Source organism: Carcharhinus amblyrhynchos, chromosome 4, assembly GCF_965287045.1.
Source record: "Carcharhinus amblyrhynchos chromosome 4, sCarAmb.v2.hapA, whole genome shotgun sequence".
Taxonomy (NCBI): Eukaryota; Metazoa; Chordata; class Chondrichthyes; order Carcharhiniformes; family Carcharhinidae; genus Carcharhinus; species Carcharhinus amblyrhynchos.
In genome coordinates, this window is record NC_137327.1 from 43,894,635 (window position 1) to 43,914,414 (window position 19,780).

The 19,780-nt window shown below is 43.4% G+C and overlaps 1 protein-coding gene across 2 annotated transcripts in view; it reads right to left on the reverse strand.

Moving 5' to 3' along the window:
• The window catches only part of bcar1 (BCAR1 scaffold protein, Cas family member), a 236,276-nt gene that overhangs the window by 132,225 nt on the left and 84,271 nt on the right, over nucleotides 1–19,780 (reverse strand). The window contains exon 1 of one of the 2 annotated variants that reach the window (XM_080187044.1): nucleotides 13,871–13,884. The exons of the other annotated variant lie outside the window; for it this stretch is intronic. Coding sequence (XP_080043170.1) covers nucleotides 13,871–13,879 — 9 coding nt within the window. The 5' untranslated portion in view covers nucleotides 13,880–13,884. Of the gene's footprint in view, nucleotides 1–13,870; nucleotides 13,885–19,780 lie in introns of those variants that run through there. 2 annotated transcript variants of the gene reach the window in all.

Below are 19,780 nucleotides of genomic sequence, written 5' to 3' on the forward strand. Positions count from 1 at the left end.
TGCCAAGTCACTCCTTTAAAAACAAAAACAAATCTCCGTATCCATCTGTCCTACTGTGCCTGAAAAGTGAGAAGCAAGCTCCTCCTTTTTAAGTGTTAATGAAGATGGGTTACTTACCTTGTCCTCGGTTTCAATCTATATACATAAGGCCAATTTGCTTTTCCTTCTGAAGATCCTCATACTTTAGGCAGGGCAATGACAAACCTCTGGGTGACCAGCCATAGGTTTGCATGTGTGCGGTGCAGAGTTCTCGCTTTCAGCCACGTGGCTGCACAGGGATGTTGTGCCGGACCAAGCGAGGGGGCAACAAAGAACTGGACATAGGGGTTGCTGCTGGCCCACTTTGTTAGCCTCCAAACAGCAGCCATGAATGCTTGGGAGAAGACCATCTGCCTAACCCTTCCCCCAGGCTAGCACAAGAGGGGGCTGAAGCTGCAGGTAAAAGAATTTTAAACCTTTCTAAAGAGAGAAATGTGTCCAAACACAAGGCCCTACCATTTGCAAACATGCACAATTATCTATACAGACTGTAAATCATTACCTTAAATAAAAATAACCTTTACTGTTATATATGAAACAAGAATAGTCATGTACAGAAATGAATGGGGATGTTAAAATATGTGCATATAGCTAACGGCATGATCTTAAAGGATTATGGTTAAATATAAATGTTTTACTGATCTTTATTCTGCTTGGTGGTTTTTGTGTGCAATTTTACTTTAGGTTTAAAACACTTTTACACCAGTATATCCTCTCCTGAAGGGGCTGGATTTAACTGCCCTATAGTTCTACAGGTACCAGTAGTCCCTGATACTCTCCATGGCCATTCCCCATGTGGGAATCCAGCCACTTTATGTTTGTTGTGCAATTTTGACCCTAGAGAGGAGCAAAATTGAACACAATCCAGTTCTCACACAATGGCCATGTGTATGTCCTTCCTTTTTGTTTTAGAAAAGTAAGAGGGGATCTCCTAGAAACTTATAAAATTCTAACAGGGTTAGACAGGGTAGATTCAGAAAGATCACTATTGGCTCTGGTATCACTTTGTGGTTTAACTTCTTGGGACCTATAGCAACCATTGCTGAAATTACTTGTGGCATTTAGACATTTCAAACCTTCTCCCCACACAAGGCTTCCCTGGCTCCTGGCTCCTTCAGCAACCCAGTGCATGGAACTCTCAGCAGCTGCTCCAGTATCCTGCCAATAGGTACTTCCGGGCAACAATTCCTATTCCATCCATTCCCACTGCTGAGATGATAGCACTGCCATCCAGAAAGACACAGACCATACAGCCACTAAACAAAAGAAACTCATTTACTGTGCATAGCAGGTGGATTTGGAAATCAGTTGGTAATCAGAATCGCAGGAGTGGGGAAAGGGTCTTGTGTGGCAGTGCCAAACGGGCAATAGTGAATCTACAACCTGTACACAGCCACCCAGCATTCTTTTACAATGTACTTCGTGGATTTTTTTTCTCCCCCAAGGCAGGATTCAAATGCTTTGCCATGCTGGGGCTGCTCTATTGACAAACCGAGGTAGGAGGTTAAAGGCCAGGGCGCAGATCACCAGAGTTGCAAAGAGATGAAACAATGCTTCAGTAAAGTTTATTATTAGAGGCTTAAGTCTTGTGACTATGAAGATCCAAGACTATATCACTGCTGTGTGTGAAGTTAGCAAATCTCACCGTGACCATACCAGCAACACGGCAACTGGCTCAGGGAGGGAAAGCTTAGACAGTGCTGCTGTTCGTGACCACCAGCCAGTGACTGGGGGTATGCATTCTCAATGGCTCGTGAAGACAGCATCGCTCTCATGTTGCTATGGCCCTCATGACCCCACAGTCAAATAGTTTGATGACACTCCAGCTGATTAGTCATGCTAAATTGATCATTAGTGTCAGGGGGACTGGCAGGGTAAATACGTAGGGTTACAGAGATAGAGCCTGGGTGGGATTGATGTCAGTGCAGGCTCGATGAGCCAAATGTTCTCCTTCTGCCCTGTAGGGATTCTATGATTTTATGCCTCACCAGCAATGCTGGATTCCTGAATAAAGGCCTCATGATTGAGACATTACAGGGAATCTGACACTTGAAAACTGGAGAGAAGGTAAAAATAAGTGATGAAAATTTAAGAGAAAAATATAGAATCATAGAATCTGCAGTGCAGAAGGAGGTCAGTTGGCCTGTCAAGTCTGCACTGACAACAATCACACCCAGGCCTTATCCCCGTAACCCCCCACGTATTTACCCTCCTAATCTCCCTGACACTAAGGGGCAATTTAGCGCGGCCAATCAACTTAACCACACATCCTTGGACTGTGGGAGGAAACCAGAGCACCCAGAGGAAACCCACGCAGACACGGGAGAATATGAAAACTCCACACGGACAGTGACCCGAGGCCAGAATTGAACTTGCGTCCCTGGCGCTGTAAGGCAACAGTGCTAACCACTGTGTCACCACACCTCCCATGTAGGACAGAGGGAGAGAACACTGTAATCCAGGAAGCGGTAAGAGAGTGAGGCAGGTAGTGGTACGAAGGTGACACTGGACTTGTATGTTTACAAGAATATAAGTTGCGGGATACTGGAAGGCAATTAAATGATCAGTTTTGAGGCCTGGGAAAATCATGTTGATCTATTGAATAAAGATCCAACCAAAGCACAATATTATAATCAGAGATGCATCACGATCACCTGCTATAGTTGAATGTTTCAATGATTTGCCTCAAGCAACACTTACGGTCATAAATGCCAAAATATATAGGGTAGCAAAGGCACCCTTCACAACAATGAATAGGTTTCACCTCATTAATTCACACAATGGAGCCTGCAAGACATTGCTTCCATTATAATAAAGGGATCAAGCCTGAGGTGATTCCGTGGAGAAAGAAGCGTCTCAGAATAACATTGAATGAGTGCGTTCCATTGGAAATGAAGAGAAAGGAAGTTGGTCAGATGTTATGTCTGCAAGGGGCTGTCAATGCAAGTGCACCTCAAACACTGAAGGAAGTTTGGGGTCAGCAACATACATATTGCGTACTGTTGCTTAGTAATACAGAACATTTCACCAACTGGAATGATGTTGAAGTAATATCATCACCACTTTGAGCAATGCTCTATCCTCAGGAGAAATACAGGATTTCCAATGCCAGTAAGACAACTACAGGCAGCTGGGTACCAATTAATTGCTGTATGTCACTGTTCCTTATCTAAAATCAAAACCATTGTGGCCCAATAGTTTCTTGTTGCTGCAGGAACACACATTAGGAGAGCTGGACACCACAGTGCCTTTTCTCAAAGATTTTGCTGTCGTACTTTTGGATACAGCCACCTGACATATCCACAAAAGGGGTCTGACGGACTCCGCCAGCCACACACAGAGATCAAGTTCAAATTTTACTCAGCGCGCAATGCATTTTATGGGAACGTTTTCAGGTGAACTTTCTTTGTTGTACTGGTGGGTGGAAAGGGAATGCCCTCGTGCCCCAGGCTGGCTCCTATGTGTCGCCAATGTGCAGTGCACATTACAGGTCTCCCACAGCGACTTGAGAAAACTCCAGGCATACACCAGTCTGTTGATGAATAAATTATAACCGTGGCAATCAATCAAATTTGTCAAGGTGAAATTATTCATCTAAAAATAAATTAAACGGCAGAAGGATTAGGAGAATGGACTTTGACATCGCTTGGTAATTTGTTTTGTATGTAAATAGCACCCAACTGGCTTCCCAAATCTCAGAGTCCATGCAAGAGCATCGGAAAATGAGATAGTGATCCATTTCCATGTCATATATATTCTTGTGTGGCTTCTTTCGTAAATCTCTTCAATCCTAACAAAAACACAAAGCAAGCTGCAGCTTTGTTGTCATGGACACTGAACTATATGCTGACAGAATCGGACAGATTTTATATTAGATTTCACTCCTCTGCTACAGCCACAGTGAATTTGGTAGAAGTGCTTTTTTTATTAATAATAGGCACGAGAGCATTTTTAAATGAGAAATACTGTTGATTGACAGCATTTGTTAGCTGGGTTATTAAGGGTTACGGAAGCAAAACAGGTAGGTGGAGGTCAGCCGTGATGTAACTGAATGGTGGAATCAGTTCAAAAGGCTGAGAAAGGCCTAACCCTCTTCCTGTGCTCCATGTCCAAGGTACCACTGGATAGCTCAGTGTGCTGATCCAGTGAGGCATACACACCAGTTTGTACTGAACTAACTGATCTCACCTGGAGTGCCAACTGTTAGGGTCAGCACTCAATTGCGGATTGGAAGGAAAGAATCACATGAGATTTCTGTTCCTGATCACTGAGGAAGAAGACAAGTAAATGAGAAATGGAAAATGGTACAGCTGCTTCAATCTGATTGTTGACAGCTTGAGCAAATGTCTAAGCAACACTCTGAGCGTAGTGAGTCTCTTCTAATTCTCTCCAGGTGGCACAGTGGATAGCACTGCTGCCTCACAGTGCCAAGGACCTAGGTTCGATTCCTAGCTTGGGTCACTGTCTGTGTGGAGTCTGCACGTTCTCCCCATGTCTGTGTGGGATTCCTCTGGGTGCTCCGGTTTCCCCCCCACAGTCCGAAAGATGTACTGGTGAGGCGCATTGGCCATGCTAAATTCTCCCTCAGAGTAGCCAAACAGGCACCGGAGTGTGGCCACTAGGGGATTTTCACAGTAACTTCATTGCAGTGTTAATGTAAACCTACTTGTGACACTATTCAATAAACATTTAAAACAATGTCCTTTGCTTTCTTCCCCTCCTTGCCAGTTGTCGAAATGGAAAATCAGAACTAGAGGTCATAGTTTGAGATAAGGTGAAGAGAAATTTCTTCACCCAGAGAGCGATGAATGTGTGGAATTCACTGCCACAGAAAGTTGTTGAGGCCAAAATGTTGTGTGATTTCATGAAGAAATTGGATGTGGTTCTTGGGCTTAAAGTGATCAAGGATATGGGGGGAAGGCAGGATCAGGATATTGAATTTGATGATTAGCCATGATCAAAATGAATGGTGGAGCAGGCTGGGGCTGAATGGTCTACTCCTACTTCTAGTTTCTATGTTTCTAAAAGAAAAGTGATCGTTCTTTAGGTGTTTGTGATAATTGGCGGTTCACCCATATTCAGATCTCACCTGATATCCATTCAATCATTACAGGGGCATTTTTTCCCACTTACACATGTTCTCTTCCATTCAGCCTCCAGCCAACAGCAGGGATTGCCTTTTGAAAATGGATGTTTTCCCCATGTAAAAGCTACTTCCCAAAATGAAAAGATAATAATGCTTTACCAATGTTAACAATGCAGTTGATCACTGCAGCTCTTTGATCCATCGAATGCTCCTCCCACACTATTGAGCATTTCCACAGATATCTTCCATCACACCCCTTCCTTGTCTGCATGCACACACTTCCAAGTATCTGTGGTGTCGTGCCAATGGAAGTTTATTATTCAGCATGATCAGAAGTAGGAAAACTGGATTGATTTCTCTACTTTGAGCCTTGAAGCACTGCTCCATATTGAGGTATTGTACCAATCCCCAATGGAGATCACGAGGAGTCTAATCTGGAACCTATCTAAAAAAGACATTTTTGTACATAGGCATTGCAGGGAAAGCTAGCATTTGATGCCATCCCTGTAATGTTCAACAAAGGTAGTGAGATTACAAGGCCATCCTCTTGAACCTCTGTCAGAAACTCCTGCAGTGCCAGTACTGAGAGTGTTGTAGGATTGACTTTGTGATAATGAAGAAACAATAAAATATGTCCAAGTCCAGATGGTGTGTGAATTGGAAGGGAAATTGGAGGTAGTGGTTCCATGCATCTGTTTTCAGCTGATCGGGGGGCTGGGAGATGCTGCTAAATATGCTTTGGTGCTGTACATCTAAATATTTTTAAGAAGCGGGTTGATGGGTTTTTGATAAGAGAGGGGATTAAGGGTTATGGGGAGAGGGCGGGAAAGTGGAACTGAGCCACGACAGATCAGCCATGATCTTATTGAATGGCGGGGCAGGCTCGAAGGGCCAGATGGCCTACTCCTGCTCCTATTTCTTATGTTCTTATGTTCTTATGATGTGTACCCTGCAACCACATGACCCACTTGCACACCATATGGACAGCAGTGTTTCAAGGTGGCAGCTCATCAGCACCTTTCAATGGAAATTGGAGATGGGCAATAAATGCTGGCCTTGGAAGAGCTGCCGACAACTCATGAAGGGATGAAAAGTTTACCACACAATTATTGTTGCCACTTTTAGCCCACAACATTGATAAGGGTGAGAGCGGGCGTTGGTGAGATCTAAAAACAAACCCTTTCATTTAACTAAAGCAATTGCAAGCACAAAAAACATGGAACTGCTTCTTTTGATCACAATTACAAATTGTTCCTTAATGATAGGAAGTAATTTTCCGCTCAAACATACTTTACTGCCAGGAATACTATTCAAAAAGCTTTAAATAAACTAGATTCACAATTGTAAATATGTTCATCAAACTGAAGGCTCTTTGTATGTGCTGGAAGCAGCAGGTATTACTTATGTGCCATAGCAAGGAATTACTTTGGCAGAACTCTCTCCCTCAAATTGCTTTTTTGTCATATTAATTATCATGTCAATTTTCAGATAATTAAACACAAATGTTTCACTCTTTGCCACTTGCTTAAGCCTTGACTTAGATTTATTACTTAGACCCCGATCTTATTAACTGTTCTGTACAACTCCCCAGGTACAAGAATTGGGATTTCTACATGGGTGACACTATATTTCCCTATGTAAAACAGCAACTAGTCCGCAATTAGTTCCCAATGGGTGGCATAGTGACACAGTGGTAAACACTGCTGCCCCACAGAACCAGAGACCCAGGTTCAATTCCAGCCTTTGGTGACTGCCTGTGTGGAGTTTGCACGTTCTCCCCATGTCTGCGTGTGTTTCCTCTGGGGGCTTCGGTTTCCACCCGCAGTCCAAAAATGTGTGGGTCAGGTGGATTGACCACGCCGAATTGCCCCTTAGTAGTCCAAAATGTGTAGGTAAGATGGATTAACCATGATAAATGTGTGGGATTATAGGGATAGGGCAGGGAAAATAGGGCAGGGTAAGGTGTTCTGTCAGAATTAGTGCAGATTCAATGGGCCAAATAGCCTCCTTTTGCACTATAGGGATTCTATGATTCTGATTCAATAAGCTTGCATTAGCAGGGCGCAGTAGATAGTTGGAGCGCTTGCATGCAGGCAGGGAAAGGGAGAGGTGCAGAGCCCACACAGGTAAAGTACATTCATTTCATTGCAGCAGTATCCATCAAATAGGAAAAAAAAAATCCAATTTCAAAATAGAAAGACAGCTTCTGGTCTCGGCACACAATTTAAGCCGATCTGTATGGGTGAAAAGCCACAAGGATCTTCCTGGTCTGGTCAAAACAATTTACTTGGAGGGACTCTGGGTATTAATAATACTGATCTATTACTGAAGGTTGCATCAGAGATTACTTGATTTTACTAAGATAGTACACTACAATCAATAATACATAGGGGTTGGGTTCAAAAGTAGGTTATTGTGCAATTTACTCTGCTCATGCACAAAGTACAAAGTTCTCCAAAGATTGCTTGAGCACTGCATTCTTTATGGTCATCACCAATATTAATGCTGAGGTACCAGAGTAAGCACAACATTTTTGTGGTAAATCGAACCGCAGTGCTTGTGTCTATGGTTACAATACCAAATGTTCGAACACAAGCAATAGTGGGAAATCTTGGGACTGAACTTTCTTTGTTCTTTAGTGATTTTTAAGGGGCATCTTGACAAATACATGAATAAGATGGGAATAGAGGGGTATGGTCCCCGGAAGGACAGGGGCTTTTAGTTCAGACGGGCAACATGGTCAGTGCTGGCTTGAAATGTCCTGTTCCTGTGCTGTAATTTTCTTCATTCTTTGAATCGGAGGAGTCACCCAAGAGCTCTGTGGATTCTGAACAGAAACCCTGAAACAAAGTACCATCTTCAACAGAAGCTGGTTGCCAAATATCTGTCCTGACACCTCTACAATCCATAGCTGGGCTACCTCAGTCCCCTCAGAATAGAGCTCCTCCTGTTCCTCCACATATGCATCTCTTGCTGCAGTACCATTCTTTGTTCAATGAGAGTACCTTTGGGACCAGTGGTGTCACACCGACTGAAGCCACTTGAATCATATCAGTCTCTCAGGTCTTCAGGGTCCATGGGATTGTGTTGCTGGACTGCGTCACGTGTATCTTTGTAGAAACGGAATGGTCTGAAACTTTTCACAGCTGAGTGTTTCTGTAAATTTGGTTGCTGAAGTTATAATAAGTAAATCTCAAAATAGAAGCAAAACATTGGGGATACTGGAAACCTGAAATAAAAACAGAAAATGCTGGAAAAACCCAGCAGGCCTGGCAGCATGTATGGAGAAAGAAACAGAGTTATGGTTTCAAGTCGAATATGACTCTTCATCAGAGCTGAAGAGAGGTGAAAATGTGATGGGTTTTATGCTGTTAAAGAAGTGGGAGGGCAGGTAGAGGGCAAATAGGTCAGGGAGAGGGTGGAGGTCAGGAGAATTTGAATGACAAAGATGTCATTGAACATGAGACCAAGGTTTAAAGTTTATTAATTAATGTCACAAGAAGGCTTACATTAACACTGCAATGAAGTTACTGTGAACATCCCTGAGTTGACACACTTTGGCACTTGTTCAGGTACACTGAGGGAGAATTTAGCATGGCCAACGCACCTAACCAGCACGTCTTTCGGACTGTGAGAAGAAACCGGAGGAAACCCACACAGACATGGGCGGTGACCCAAGCCGGAAATCAAACTCACATCCCTGGCGCTGTGAGGCAGCAGTGTAAATCTTGTGCCACCATGCTGCCCAGGAGTGATAAATATATATTAAAGACCAAAGCAGGTGCTAATAAAAGAATGAGGGTCGACATTGTCAGAAAGCAAAACATGAAAACAAGATACAAACTGGCACTTGGGCATGGGGTGGCATGGGGGAAGGGAAATCAAAATGGCAGACAGAGTCATGGTCTGATGTTGTTGAATTCAATGCAGAGCTCGGAAGACTGTAAAGTGCCTAAGCAGGAGATGAGGTGCTGTCCCTCCAGTTTGAGTTGGGCTTCACTGGAACATTGCATCATGTCAGGGACAGAAACATGAGCGTAAGAGCAAGGTAATTAATTGAAATGGCAAGTGGCAGGGTTGAGCTTGCAGGCTGAGCAAAGGTGGTCCACAAAGGAGTCACCAAGTCCACATTTAGTCTCACCCCATGGCATTTTTGCAGAGGTGGGAAGAGCTATTGTCTCTCCCCACTGATCCTGCTACATCTGCTGAGTCTTTCCAGCATTTGATTCCTGCTTTCACTGCTGTGCACAAGATTGGTGGCTGCATTTCTCTACATCACAAGAAAGAAAGTCACAGATCCAAGTTTGCTGCTGACAAACATTGTAACCAGTCCAGATACAAGAATAACGATACAAAGAGATATTGATAGATAAAGTGAATGGGCAAAACTGTGGCAAATGGATTTTAATATAGGCAAATGTGAAGTGATCTACTTTGCACCTATGGATGGAATAAGGTACTTACTCAATGGTGAAAAGTTAGAAATAGTGGCAGGTAGGTGCCATTCTTCAGCTACATAAAGCCCTGGTCAGGCTACACTTTCATTACTATGGTCAGCTCTGGGCACCACACCTTTGGAGTTATGTATTGGTCGTGGAAGGAGTGCTGCACAAGTTTACCTGGAGTTTAGAAGGTTAAGGGGTAATTAGAGTGAGATTTTCATAATGTTAAGGGGAAAAATAGGATAGACTAAAGGAAACTACTTCTGTTGGTTGAGAACATAAGAATTGGAAGCATAATTAGGAAAATTCAGTCCTTTGAGTATACTCTGCCATTCAATCAGATCATGGCTGATCTCTCCCTAGTCTCAAATCCACCCTCCCAACCTGTTCCTATGTCCCTCTTTCCATTTTTTATTAGAAATATGTCTATCTCCTTCTTGAAACCATTCAATGATTCAGATTCCACTGCGCTATGGAGCAGCGAGTTCCATAAATTCACCACCCTCTGCGAGAAGCAGTTCCTCCTCATCTAGGTTTTAAATCTACCACCTCTCACTGCATACCTGTGACTTCTTGTTCTAGACTGTCCCATAAGAGGAAGCACTTGGCCTACATTTACTTTAGTCACAATTCCAAGTCCAGAACGAGAGGACAAAATCTAAAAGTCAGAGACAGACCTTTCATGGGTGATATTAGGAAACAGAAGGTTGGCAGAAGTTTGGACACAAATTCTCACCAATAGCAACTGATGCTTGATTAGCTGTAAATTTTGAATTTAAGATTGATAAGATTTTTGTTATTTAGAGTATTAAGAGATATCGTGGCAATGAAGATATATGGAGTTAAGTCACATTTTAGCTAAAATCTTATTAAATGGCAAAACAGATCCACGGAGCTAAACGGCCTCCTTCTGTTTCCATGTTTCTATAAAGCACTAGATTCACTGTAAAGCATTTTGGGACATCTCGTGGTCAAAAAAAGATGTTACTTGAAAGCAAATTATCTTCCTTTCTTCTTTCCTTTGAATTTTAAGGATGGTGAATTTGAGGCACCTTTTTTTAATTCCCAAACTATTCCATCAATATCTGACAGAAGTTCAACTCTCCCTCCCCACATGTCCTGAATAGAATTATGGAAAAATTCTTGAATGAATAATCAAAGAGGGAGTCCATACACGTGGTGCATCTGTTAGACAAAGCATGCCTTTGTGTATATTCATTATTAGCCAAGGTGAAGAACAACCTTGAAACCACATCCAACAGTTCTTCATTATGTCCAGATTCTGGAGTTCTGAAATTGCCTTTTGATTGGTCTATTGACCTTTGTGGTTCTGGCTAAACAATGCATTCCAGATGGGGATTCCAGCACCAAATCCTGTGCTGACCAGAATAGGTTCAGTTTTCTCTTAACTCTCAAAACATTCCTTTAATATTGCATATCAATATTAAAACCTTAAATCTCAAAAACCTTTTTCCTTTTGTAGTTTTAAGCCATGGAAGCAAACAACACTGGAGGTGACCATTCAGCCCATTGTGCCTCTGCCACCTCTTTGATACATCCTTCCATCTCAGACACTTCCCTTTTGAAAGGTAATACTGAATTCACTTCTACAACCATTTCAGAAAGCTCATTCCAGATTATTAGATCCTAACTAACTCCAATTTAATTCAATTCCCTGAAACAACTTTAATTAGATTTTGTAACAGACCAATAGTCTACAGAATGGAAGTTGTGAGAGACAGGTAATTGCTGCCTCTGAAACAGGATATTGAGGTTCAACACCCACCCCAGAGTCTTGAGTACATAATCTAGACTGACAATCAATGGCAATACCAAGAAAGTGCTGCACTGTCAGAGGTGTAACCTTTCTGATGGGATGTAATCCAAGGCCCTGCCTGAAGTCTCAGGTGGACCACCCATGGCATTCTTTCGCAGAGCTCACCCTGGACAATATTTATCCCTCACCAAACAGCTAAAAACATTGCTTGTGGGAGCTTGCTGTGCACAACTGGCTGCCGCATTTTCTATATTCCAATTTTATTGCACTTTATAAATACTCCCTTGGCTGTAAAGCACATTGGACACATCCCAAGGTCATGAAAAGCATTACTGAAATGCAAGTCTTTCTTTATTTCTAGTTCCAGAAGCCACTATTTATATTGCTTACTTCTAAATACAGAAATCAAGTAGAAGAGACTCTTTGTGTCTTGCTCCTCACTAGCTTGCCAGTGGCAGCCACATCCTGAGAATGACAAGATCTCACCATGCACTGTAGTTAAGGGAAGGAACTCTAACAAATCTATCCCTTCTTAAACAGTGCTCAATGCAGTGCTGGATAAACCGTAAACAGCATTTCATTGCAGACTTTGCCTTAATGCCTCCTAAGATAGTAAACATTCACCAGAAAGTTACCTATAGGGCTGAGATGTTCTAAAAGGTGCAAGCAGATGCACCCTGAAATTCATGTTGAGATGGGAGATTTCCAGCACAAACCACCCACTGAACATCTGCTCTGGTGGATTTTCAGTCAATTCCCTGTCAATCTTTATCTGGTAATACTCCTTACTCCTGTGAAGCATCTTACGATGTTTTACTCTGTTGAAGGCCTTTAGGTAATTGTAAATTTGTTGTTAACTCTGGATTTAAATAGCTTTTAACAAGACAATAAGTTGATCATTAAATCCAAATTTTTCACTCAGCATCCCACAACATTGTCAAACCCCCACTGTGCATATAATCCACATCAATGACACCCCCATTTTTAAAGTTCATTCATGGGACATCGGCATTGCTGGCTGGCCAGCATTTATTACCCATCCCTGGTTGCCCTTAAGATGGCGGTGAGCTGCCTTCTTAAATTGCTGCACCCACGTGCTGTGGGTTGACCCACAGTGCCATTAGGGAGGGAATTTCAGGGTTTTGAGCCAGCAACTGCGAAGGAATGGCGATATATTTTCAAGTTAGGAAGGTGAGTGGCTTGGAGGGGAACTTGCAGATATTGTTGTTCTCATGTATCCATTGCCCTTGTCCTTCTAGATGGAAGCTGCCATGGGTTTGGAAGGTGCTGTCTAAAGATCTTTAGTGAATTGCTGCAGTGCATCTTGTAGATAGTACACACTGCTGCTACTGAACACCGGTGGTGGAGGATTTGAATGTTTGAAGATATAGTGCTAATGAAGCAGGCTGCACCCATCCAGGCAAGTGGCAAGTATTCCATCACACTCCTGACTTGTGCATTGTAGATGGTGGACAAGCCTGGGGGAGTCAGGAGGTGAGTTACACGCTGCAGTATACCTAGCCTCCAACCTGCTCTTGTAGCCATTGTGTTTATGTGGTGAGTCCAGTTGAGTTTCTGGTCAATGGTAACCCCAAGGGTGTTGACAGTGGAGGATTCAGTGATGGTAATGCTATTGATTATCAAAGGAATGGTGGTTAGAGTGTCTCTTTTTGGTGATGGTCATTGTCTGGTATTTGTGTGACATGAATGTTACTTGCCATTTGTCAGCCCAAGCCTGGATATTGTCTAGATCTTGTTGTATTTAAACGTGGGCTGCTTCAGGTACTGATACTGCCTCTGTGGGCAGTATCAATGGAGAGAGGGTATAGAAAATATAGAGAGAAATTCGAATACCCGGCCCCAAACAGCTTGTAGTTGCTGGCAGCACAGTTCATGTTTCTACTGGAGTAAACAGTGTGACATTCCCACCATTGGGAAAGCTGGTGCAGCAGTGTACCCTTGCAATTTGGTTATTGCCTGTAGAAAGATGAACTTTCCACAGTGCACCAGCATGACCATTGAGCATTCTTGTTATTATTTCAGAAATGTGAATTAGGGCACTAACAATAACACAATATAAAATGAATTTCAATAGCTAGTCAGATGCCCACCCATCCCCAATGTTTCCCACTCCAGTCCTTTTGTCTGTTCTTCGCCAAACATTGATGACTTCACTTGCCCCATATTCAGCCCTGCAATACCTCTTCCAATGGTCATTCTTCGAATGTCACCCTTGAAAATTAATATTGAGAAAACTTGTCGACTGCAGGCAGTGCCTCAATCCAGCCTGATTGTTGCAAGAGTTACTGGATTGGAATCAACAGTGAAAGCACAGTTTGAACCCAGGGGCACTGAGGCCAACTGTGACTCCCTCACTGCCAGTTCAACAGATATAACTCAGCACAGACTAATCATCTAACCTAGGTTCAAAGATTAACTAGCAAAACATACTCAGCTTAAAAGCCCTTACAAAAATGTAAGCTCAAGCTTTCTTTGGATTTTTTAAAACATCATTAAAATCATTACATGCCACATTCTGTATGTCGGGTACTCTGAAGAAAGGAATCCGATCACTGTGGTCACATCAGACTCTTGGAAACAGCAGGATTCACCATTTGAAAATTCCGAAAGCAGGGGTGTATGAATCAGCCAGATTGGACAATGTGGAGAGTCAGCACAAGTCACACTTACACACTGACTAACTGCAGCAATAGTCCAATACCTTCTTGGTTCAGGTTAAAAGCATGTTACAACAGATATATCTCTTGATGCAATTACGTTACTCAACACATACCTTGGTTTTTGTACCTGGCTGTGTGTGTTGCAAGATCACTAATCTAGAATTATGAATGGTTACAGCACAGGAGGCAACCATCTCATAGAATCCCTACAGTGCAGAAGGAGGCCATTTGACCCATTAAGTCTGCACCGACCACAATCCCACTCAAGCCCCATCCCCTCAACCCCATCCATTTAGCCTGCTAGTCCCCCTAACACAAAGGGGCAATTCAGCTGGCCAATCAGTGTAACCCACACATCTTTGCAGTGTGGGAGGAAACTGGAGCACCTGGAGGAAACCCACGCAGGGGAAAACGTGCAAACTCCATACAGACAGTGACCCAAGACCGGAATTGAACCTAGGTCCCTGGGGCTGTGAGGCAGCAGTGCTAACCACTCTGTCACCGTGCTGTCCACCCCATTGTGAATGTGCCAGCTCTCTGCAACTCACCTACTCCCATGCCCTTACCTTTATTATGTAGCCCACAACTTTTTTACTTCACATAATGATCCAATCTCTTTCAGAAATTGAATCTACATCCAATATACTCTGACAACGCATTCCAGATCCTAACTACATGCAGCAAAATAAAAGCTTTTCCTCATGTCTCCTGTGATTCCTTTGCCATTCATCTTAAATCAGTGTCCTCTGCTTCTCAACCCTTCTGCCAATGGGAACCAGTTTCTCTCCACTTGTTCTGGCCTGAACCCTCATGATGTTGAACACCTCCACCACATCAACCTTGGACAGAGATGTGCAAAGTCCCAAGGGGTCTGGGCAAAGTTTGTAGAGAGAAACATGAATTTGAATTTAGAAATTTTATTCCAGTTTACAAGCAATTTAGGTGACTTAGATGGAAGGGAATTTTATCCAGAGATGCAGTTACATGCAAACTTTCAATAATCTTAAGATTTAGGGATGTGAAGGAACTCCAGTCAGAGTTGGGGAGTTCGAGCAGAATTCCTGTGAAAAGATTAAAATGTACGTTACCGTCCCACTAAGAAAAATGAACTTGTATTGGCAAGAGAAAAACCACAACAAAACCTTGCACTGAATTCAAGCAATCTTACATTAACAAGGATTTCAGAGTCCTGGCTTCATCCATCATTTGGAGCAAGTCAGACTGAGGGCAAAACACTTATTCCCCCATATAGTAAAAGTTATATTGATTGGGTCAGGAGGGATTCTCTACAGCAGCCACATCAAAAGAAGTCCTAGGATTAAGATTTCTGAGGTGCAGCCTCAGTTGAATATATCACGCATACAATCCGTTGCTTCCTGTTCACATCCATCGTCACAAGCTGAAGAGAGGACAATTTCCATTGTGTGCAAGTATTTTCTCTATGGACTGTTTCATAGGGTCAGAACTCTGATAATAAAGTGCCCTGCTCAGTAGCAGAGAGAGCATTGTGTAGGCACAGAGAATGGTTTGTTTAATGCTAGCCAACAGCTGTACAGTCAGTCAACAGCTTTACCCATGTGATACAAGCATTTGTGTTTCCGGATGATTCATGCTAGGACAGGTTAGAAGTGACTCCTTTTCTCCGTTTTAGTGTCGCTGGCCTTTTAGTGCAGTTTACACAGAAGCTGCGGGGGCACTGATGCAGACAATACCACCTGCAGGCTCATCCCATCAGAGTGCTGTCTGCTTTCAGCACATTCAGGAAATGGCAGCTGTACCAGTAAACATAAGGCAGAGCTTTTACTATCTGTCCCTCCCCTCCCAAATGTATTGTTCCACTTCAGAGAAGGACAGTCGGGCTGTGTGTGTGAGTGGGTGTGTGTGTGTGTATGTAAGAGAGAGAGTGTGTATGTATGTGTGTGTGAACGAGTCTGTGTGACAGTGTGTGTGTGTGTGTGTGTGAGAGAGAGAGAGTATGTATATGAGAGTGAATGTGTGTATATGTGTGTGAGCGAGTCTGTGTGTGGAAGTGAGTCTGTGTATATGTGGGGGTCTGTGAGTGTGTACATGTGCGCGCGAACGAGTCTATGTGTGAGTCTGAGTGTATACATGTGTGTACACCCTGTGAGCAAGACAAGAGAAGGAATTGGAACTTTCTTTCCTCAGTGGCATTGTGACAGTGCCATGGTTAACTGCTGCTGGCTTGGACTGAAAGATCATCTGCATCACAGACCTCACCTAGAGAGATTTGGGAAATCCAAATAAACTCCTCGGAATGGCATTTACAAGCATCTTTAGGAAACAGTTACCTCCTAAAATTTGTCTGCAAATTCTTGAAGGTAATTATTGCCATTCTCTCCCCGCTGATATGATCATTTTGGTTCATGTTTGCGCACAAAGCATTGCAGCCTGTAGGAACACACTGGTGCCTCATTCTCATAGATCATAGAACCCTACAGTGCAGAAAGCGGTCCTTCGGCCCATCGAGTCTGCACCAAACACAATCCCACCCTGGCCCGACCCCCATATCCCTACGTATTATACCCACTAATCCCTCTAACCTCCGCTACCCTGGACATTAAGGGGCAATTTCTTAGCATGGCCAATCAACCTAACCTACACATCTTTGGACTGTGGGAGGAAACCGGAGTACCTGGAGGAAACCCACGCAGACACAAGGAGAATGTGCAAACTCCACACAGACAGTGACCCGAGCCAGGAATCGAACCCAGGACCCTGGAGCTGTGAAGCAGCAGTGTTAACCATTGTGCTATCATGTTGCCCTTTGGATTGCACTAGGAAGTGTTGATGATTTGGAACATCTCTTTTGTTCATTACTGGTATATTTGCAGCTGATCTCCAACAGCGTACCAGCCGAATGTAATGAAGCAGAATGGTTAAAGAAATAAATTATCTAGAATTCCCTGTGTCACCTTTGATTATTTTCTGACATTGAATGGGGAGAGAGTAAAAATCCTGTTTCATTACCTCAGTAATGAACTTGAGATTCAGTGAGGCAATTGGCTGCATCTTGGCAGGCCAAATAAAATACTGTTAGCGCAAGTAGATATGTTCTGACTCCAACTAATTTTTAAAATAACATAACTGAAGGAGTAGGGAGTGGGGGGGGGGTGGTGCGGAATCATGAGAAACAAAAAGGCAGAGAAAACTCTTGTAAAGGCACTGACTTGAGCATCTGACAGCTGTAGCCAGTGAGTGGCATCAGCCACTATGCCAACTAGCCAGCTGGCACAGGAGGAGGCAGGGGAGGGTCATCAGACATCTAAGAGAAATCATGTTTCCAATGGGGAATTTACTGCTGCACCATAAGCAAGGCAACTCCTGAAAAATTAATAATGATTTGAGTCAAAAGGCTGAGAGAGCTTGGGGGGGTGGGCAATGTCGAATAGGTTGGGAGGGACCAGCACTCCCATACCCGATGGTGTGATGTCCCTGGGCGAACAAAAAAAACCCTGATTCTTGTGATCTATCAATAGCACAGCTCCAAAAATTTTCATGCATGAGGTATTGCCTGATAATAGTGGTCCTAGGCAAGCTTTACTGCTCAATAGCGGGCCAATGTTAATATCTACTCATAGTGATACTATACTATTCTCGGACAAAAGCTAGCGTTTAAAGCTCTCCTCTCTCCACCACATTCTTCCCTGAAGACAATGGTTCAAGCCATGGCTCCTGACACTGAAAGCTGTGGTTTCCAGGCCTTAGGTTCCTGTTAGTACATTGGACAAAGGCATTATTATTGCAAGTATCTCATCTTTATCAGGCAAATGTAGATCATATTCATCACCACCCACCACCACTGTCATCACGGTGGCACTGCGGATAACACTGCTGCCTCAAAGCGCCAGGGACCCAGGTTCGATTCCTGGCCTGGGTCACTGTCTGTGCGGAATCTGCATGTTCTCTCTGTGTCTACATGGGTTTCCTCCCACAGTTCAAAAGACGTGCTGGTTGGGTGCACTAGCCATGTTACATTCTCCCTCAGTGTACCCAAACCGGTGCCGAGGTGTAGAGACTAGGGGATTTTCATAGTAACTTCATTGCAATGTTAATATAAGCCTATTTGTGACACTAATAAAATAAACTTTGAACTAATAAATAAAGTTTAAAACTAAGCGTCAGGAGGTTACTCTGGGAGCAGCTGGATGTCATCTGCCCAATTACCAAGGTTTCCATTTGCTTTTGGAAAAGGGTTCCAAGTGGAACCTTCCATTTATATTCGTCAGTGTGCCATTACAGGTCAGACATAGATGGTGGGTTTAGGCAAATTAACAGCCTCCCCTCGTGATCTCTTGGCAATGTTCTACAACCAATTCAATAAATGGGTGGACCCACCACAGGATCTCTGCTAATATCACAGTTGGCAACTCAGCTGATTCATTGCCTTCCTGCGGAAAGTTTATTAGCTTTAGTGTCACAAGTGGGCTTACATTAACATTGCAATGAAATTACCGTGAAAATCCCCTAGTCCCCACACTCCGGCGCCTTTCGGGTACACCGAAGGAGAATTAGCATGACCAATGCTCCTAACCAGCACTATTTCAGACCGTGGGAGGAAACTGGAGCACCCGGAGGAAACCCATGCAGACAGGGGGAGAACATGCAGATTCCACACCGACAGTCACCCAAGCCGGGAATCGAACCCGGGTCCTTGGTGCTGTGAGGCAGAACTGCTAACAACTGTAGCACCATGCAGGTTGTGCCTGCTGAGTGGCAGCAACTTGGAACTTCCTGGATATTCCGACTTGCATGGATTTTAACATCCTACCTACACTGTTCTTCTCAAGATGTCCCTGAGGAAATGCCACTTCAGCCAGTCACAGAGTCAACTGAAATATGTTGGTCTCAATTGAGACTGGTGAAGTGATTTTCCTCTGACTCAGCTGTGGTTAATGTTGGAATAGCCTCCAGCACCCCCTTCAGACAAGACCTCAAAAAACTAAATAAAAGCATCAATGTAAAAATATACAGTTGCTCCAGCTTGACCATTCTTTCAAATTAACCCTGCATCTGACATTTTTCACTTCAGTTTTCTCAACTCAGTGCGATGCAACAATTCAGTCCAAATGCAAGGGTCTCCCCCTTAAGGTGGCAAATCATCACCACATTCGTTCTTCCTCACTTCTTTGCAAGCTCCTGCCTCAGTTGACCTAACCTTTCCTTGCCATCTGTGTTTCCCTGACCCAGCTCCATATGTACTAACTGAACTAGTTACTTGCTGCTCCATCTGGTACCTGCTGCAGGAAGGTCGGCAGCCCACTGGAGAGGTTCCTGTCAGACATCATTATTTCCAGAAAGAACATCACCGAAATGTGCTTCTCAGTGCAGGGGAAGAATCACTTCCAACTTTCACTTTGAATAAAAAAGATCGATTGAAGAAATGATCATGGAAGATAATTAAGGCTCTTTTATTCCCCCAGTTATTACATAAAGGGGGGGCAAGAGCCCAAGGATTGAGTAGGAACATCTCTTGATCTCTCACGTTCAGGGTTAATAGCCTATTAATCTTGCGCGATTGACTGCTGTTTGTCAATGTCCACATCTGGTGAAGCAAAGCGAAAAAGCCCAGTGTTCAAGTGACTCATAACCCAGCCCATTAACACAAACAATGACTTTACTATAGGATCCGTTCATTGATGCAGTGCTTCACCTCTTCAGAATGCTGTAGTACATGCCAGCCTGTGGAGTCACACACTGAGAGGTGAATGAAAAGCTGTCGGTACAGAAGGAAAAT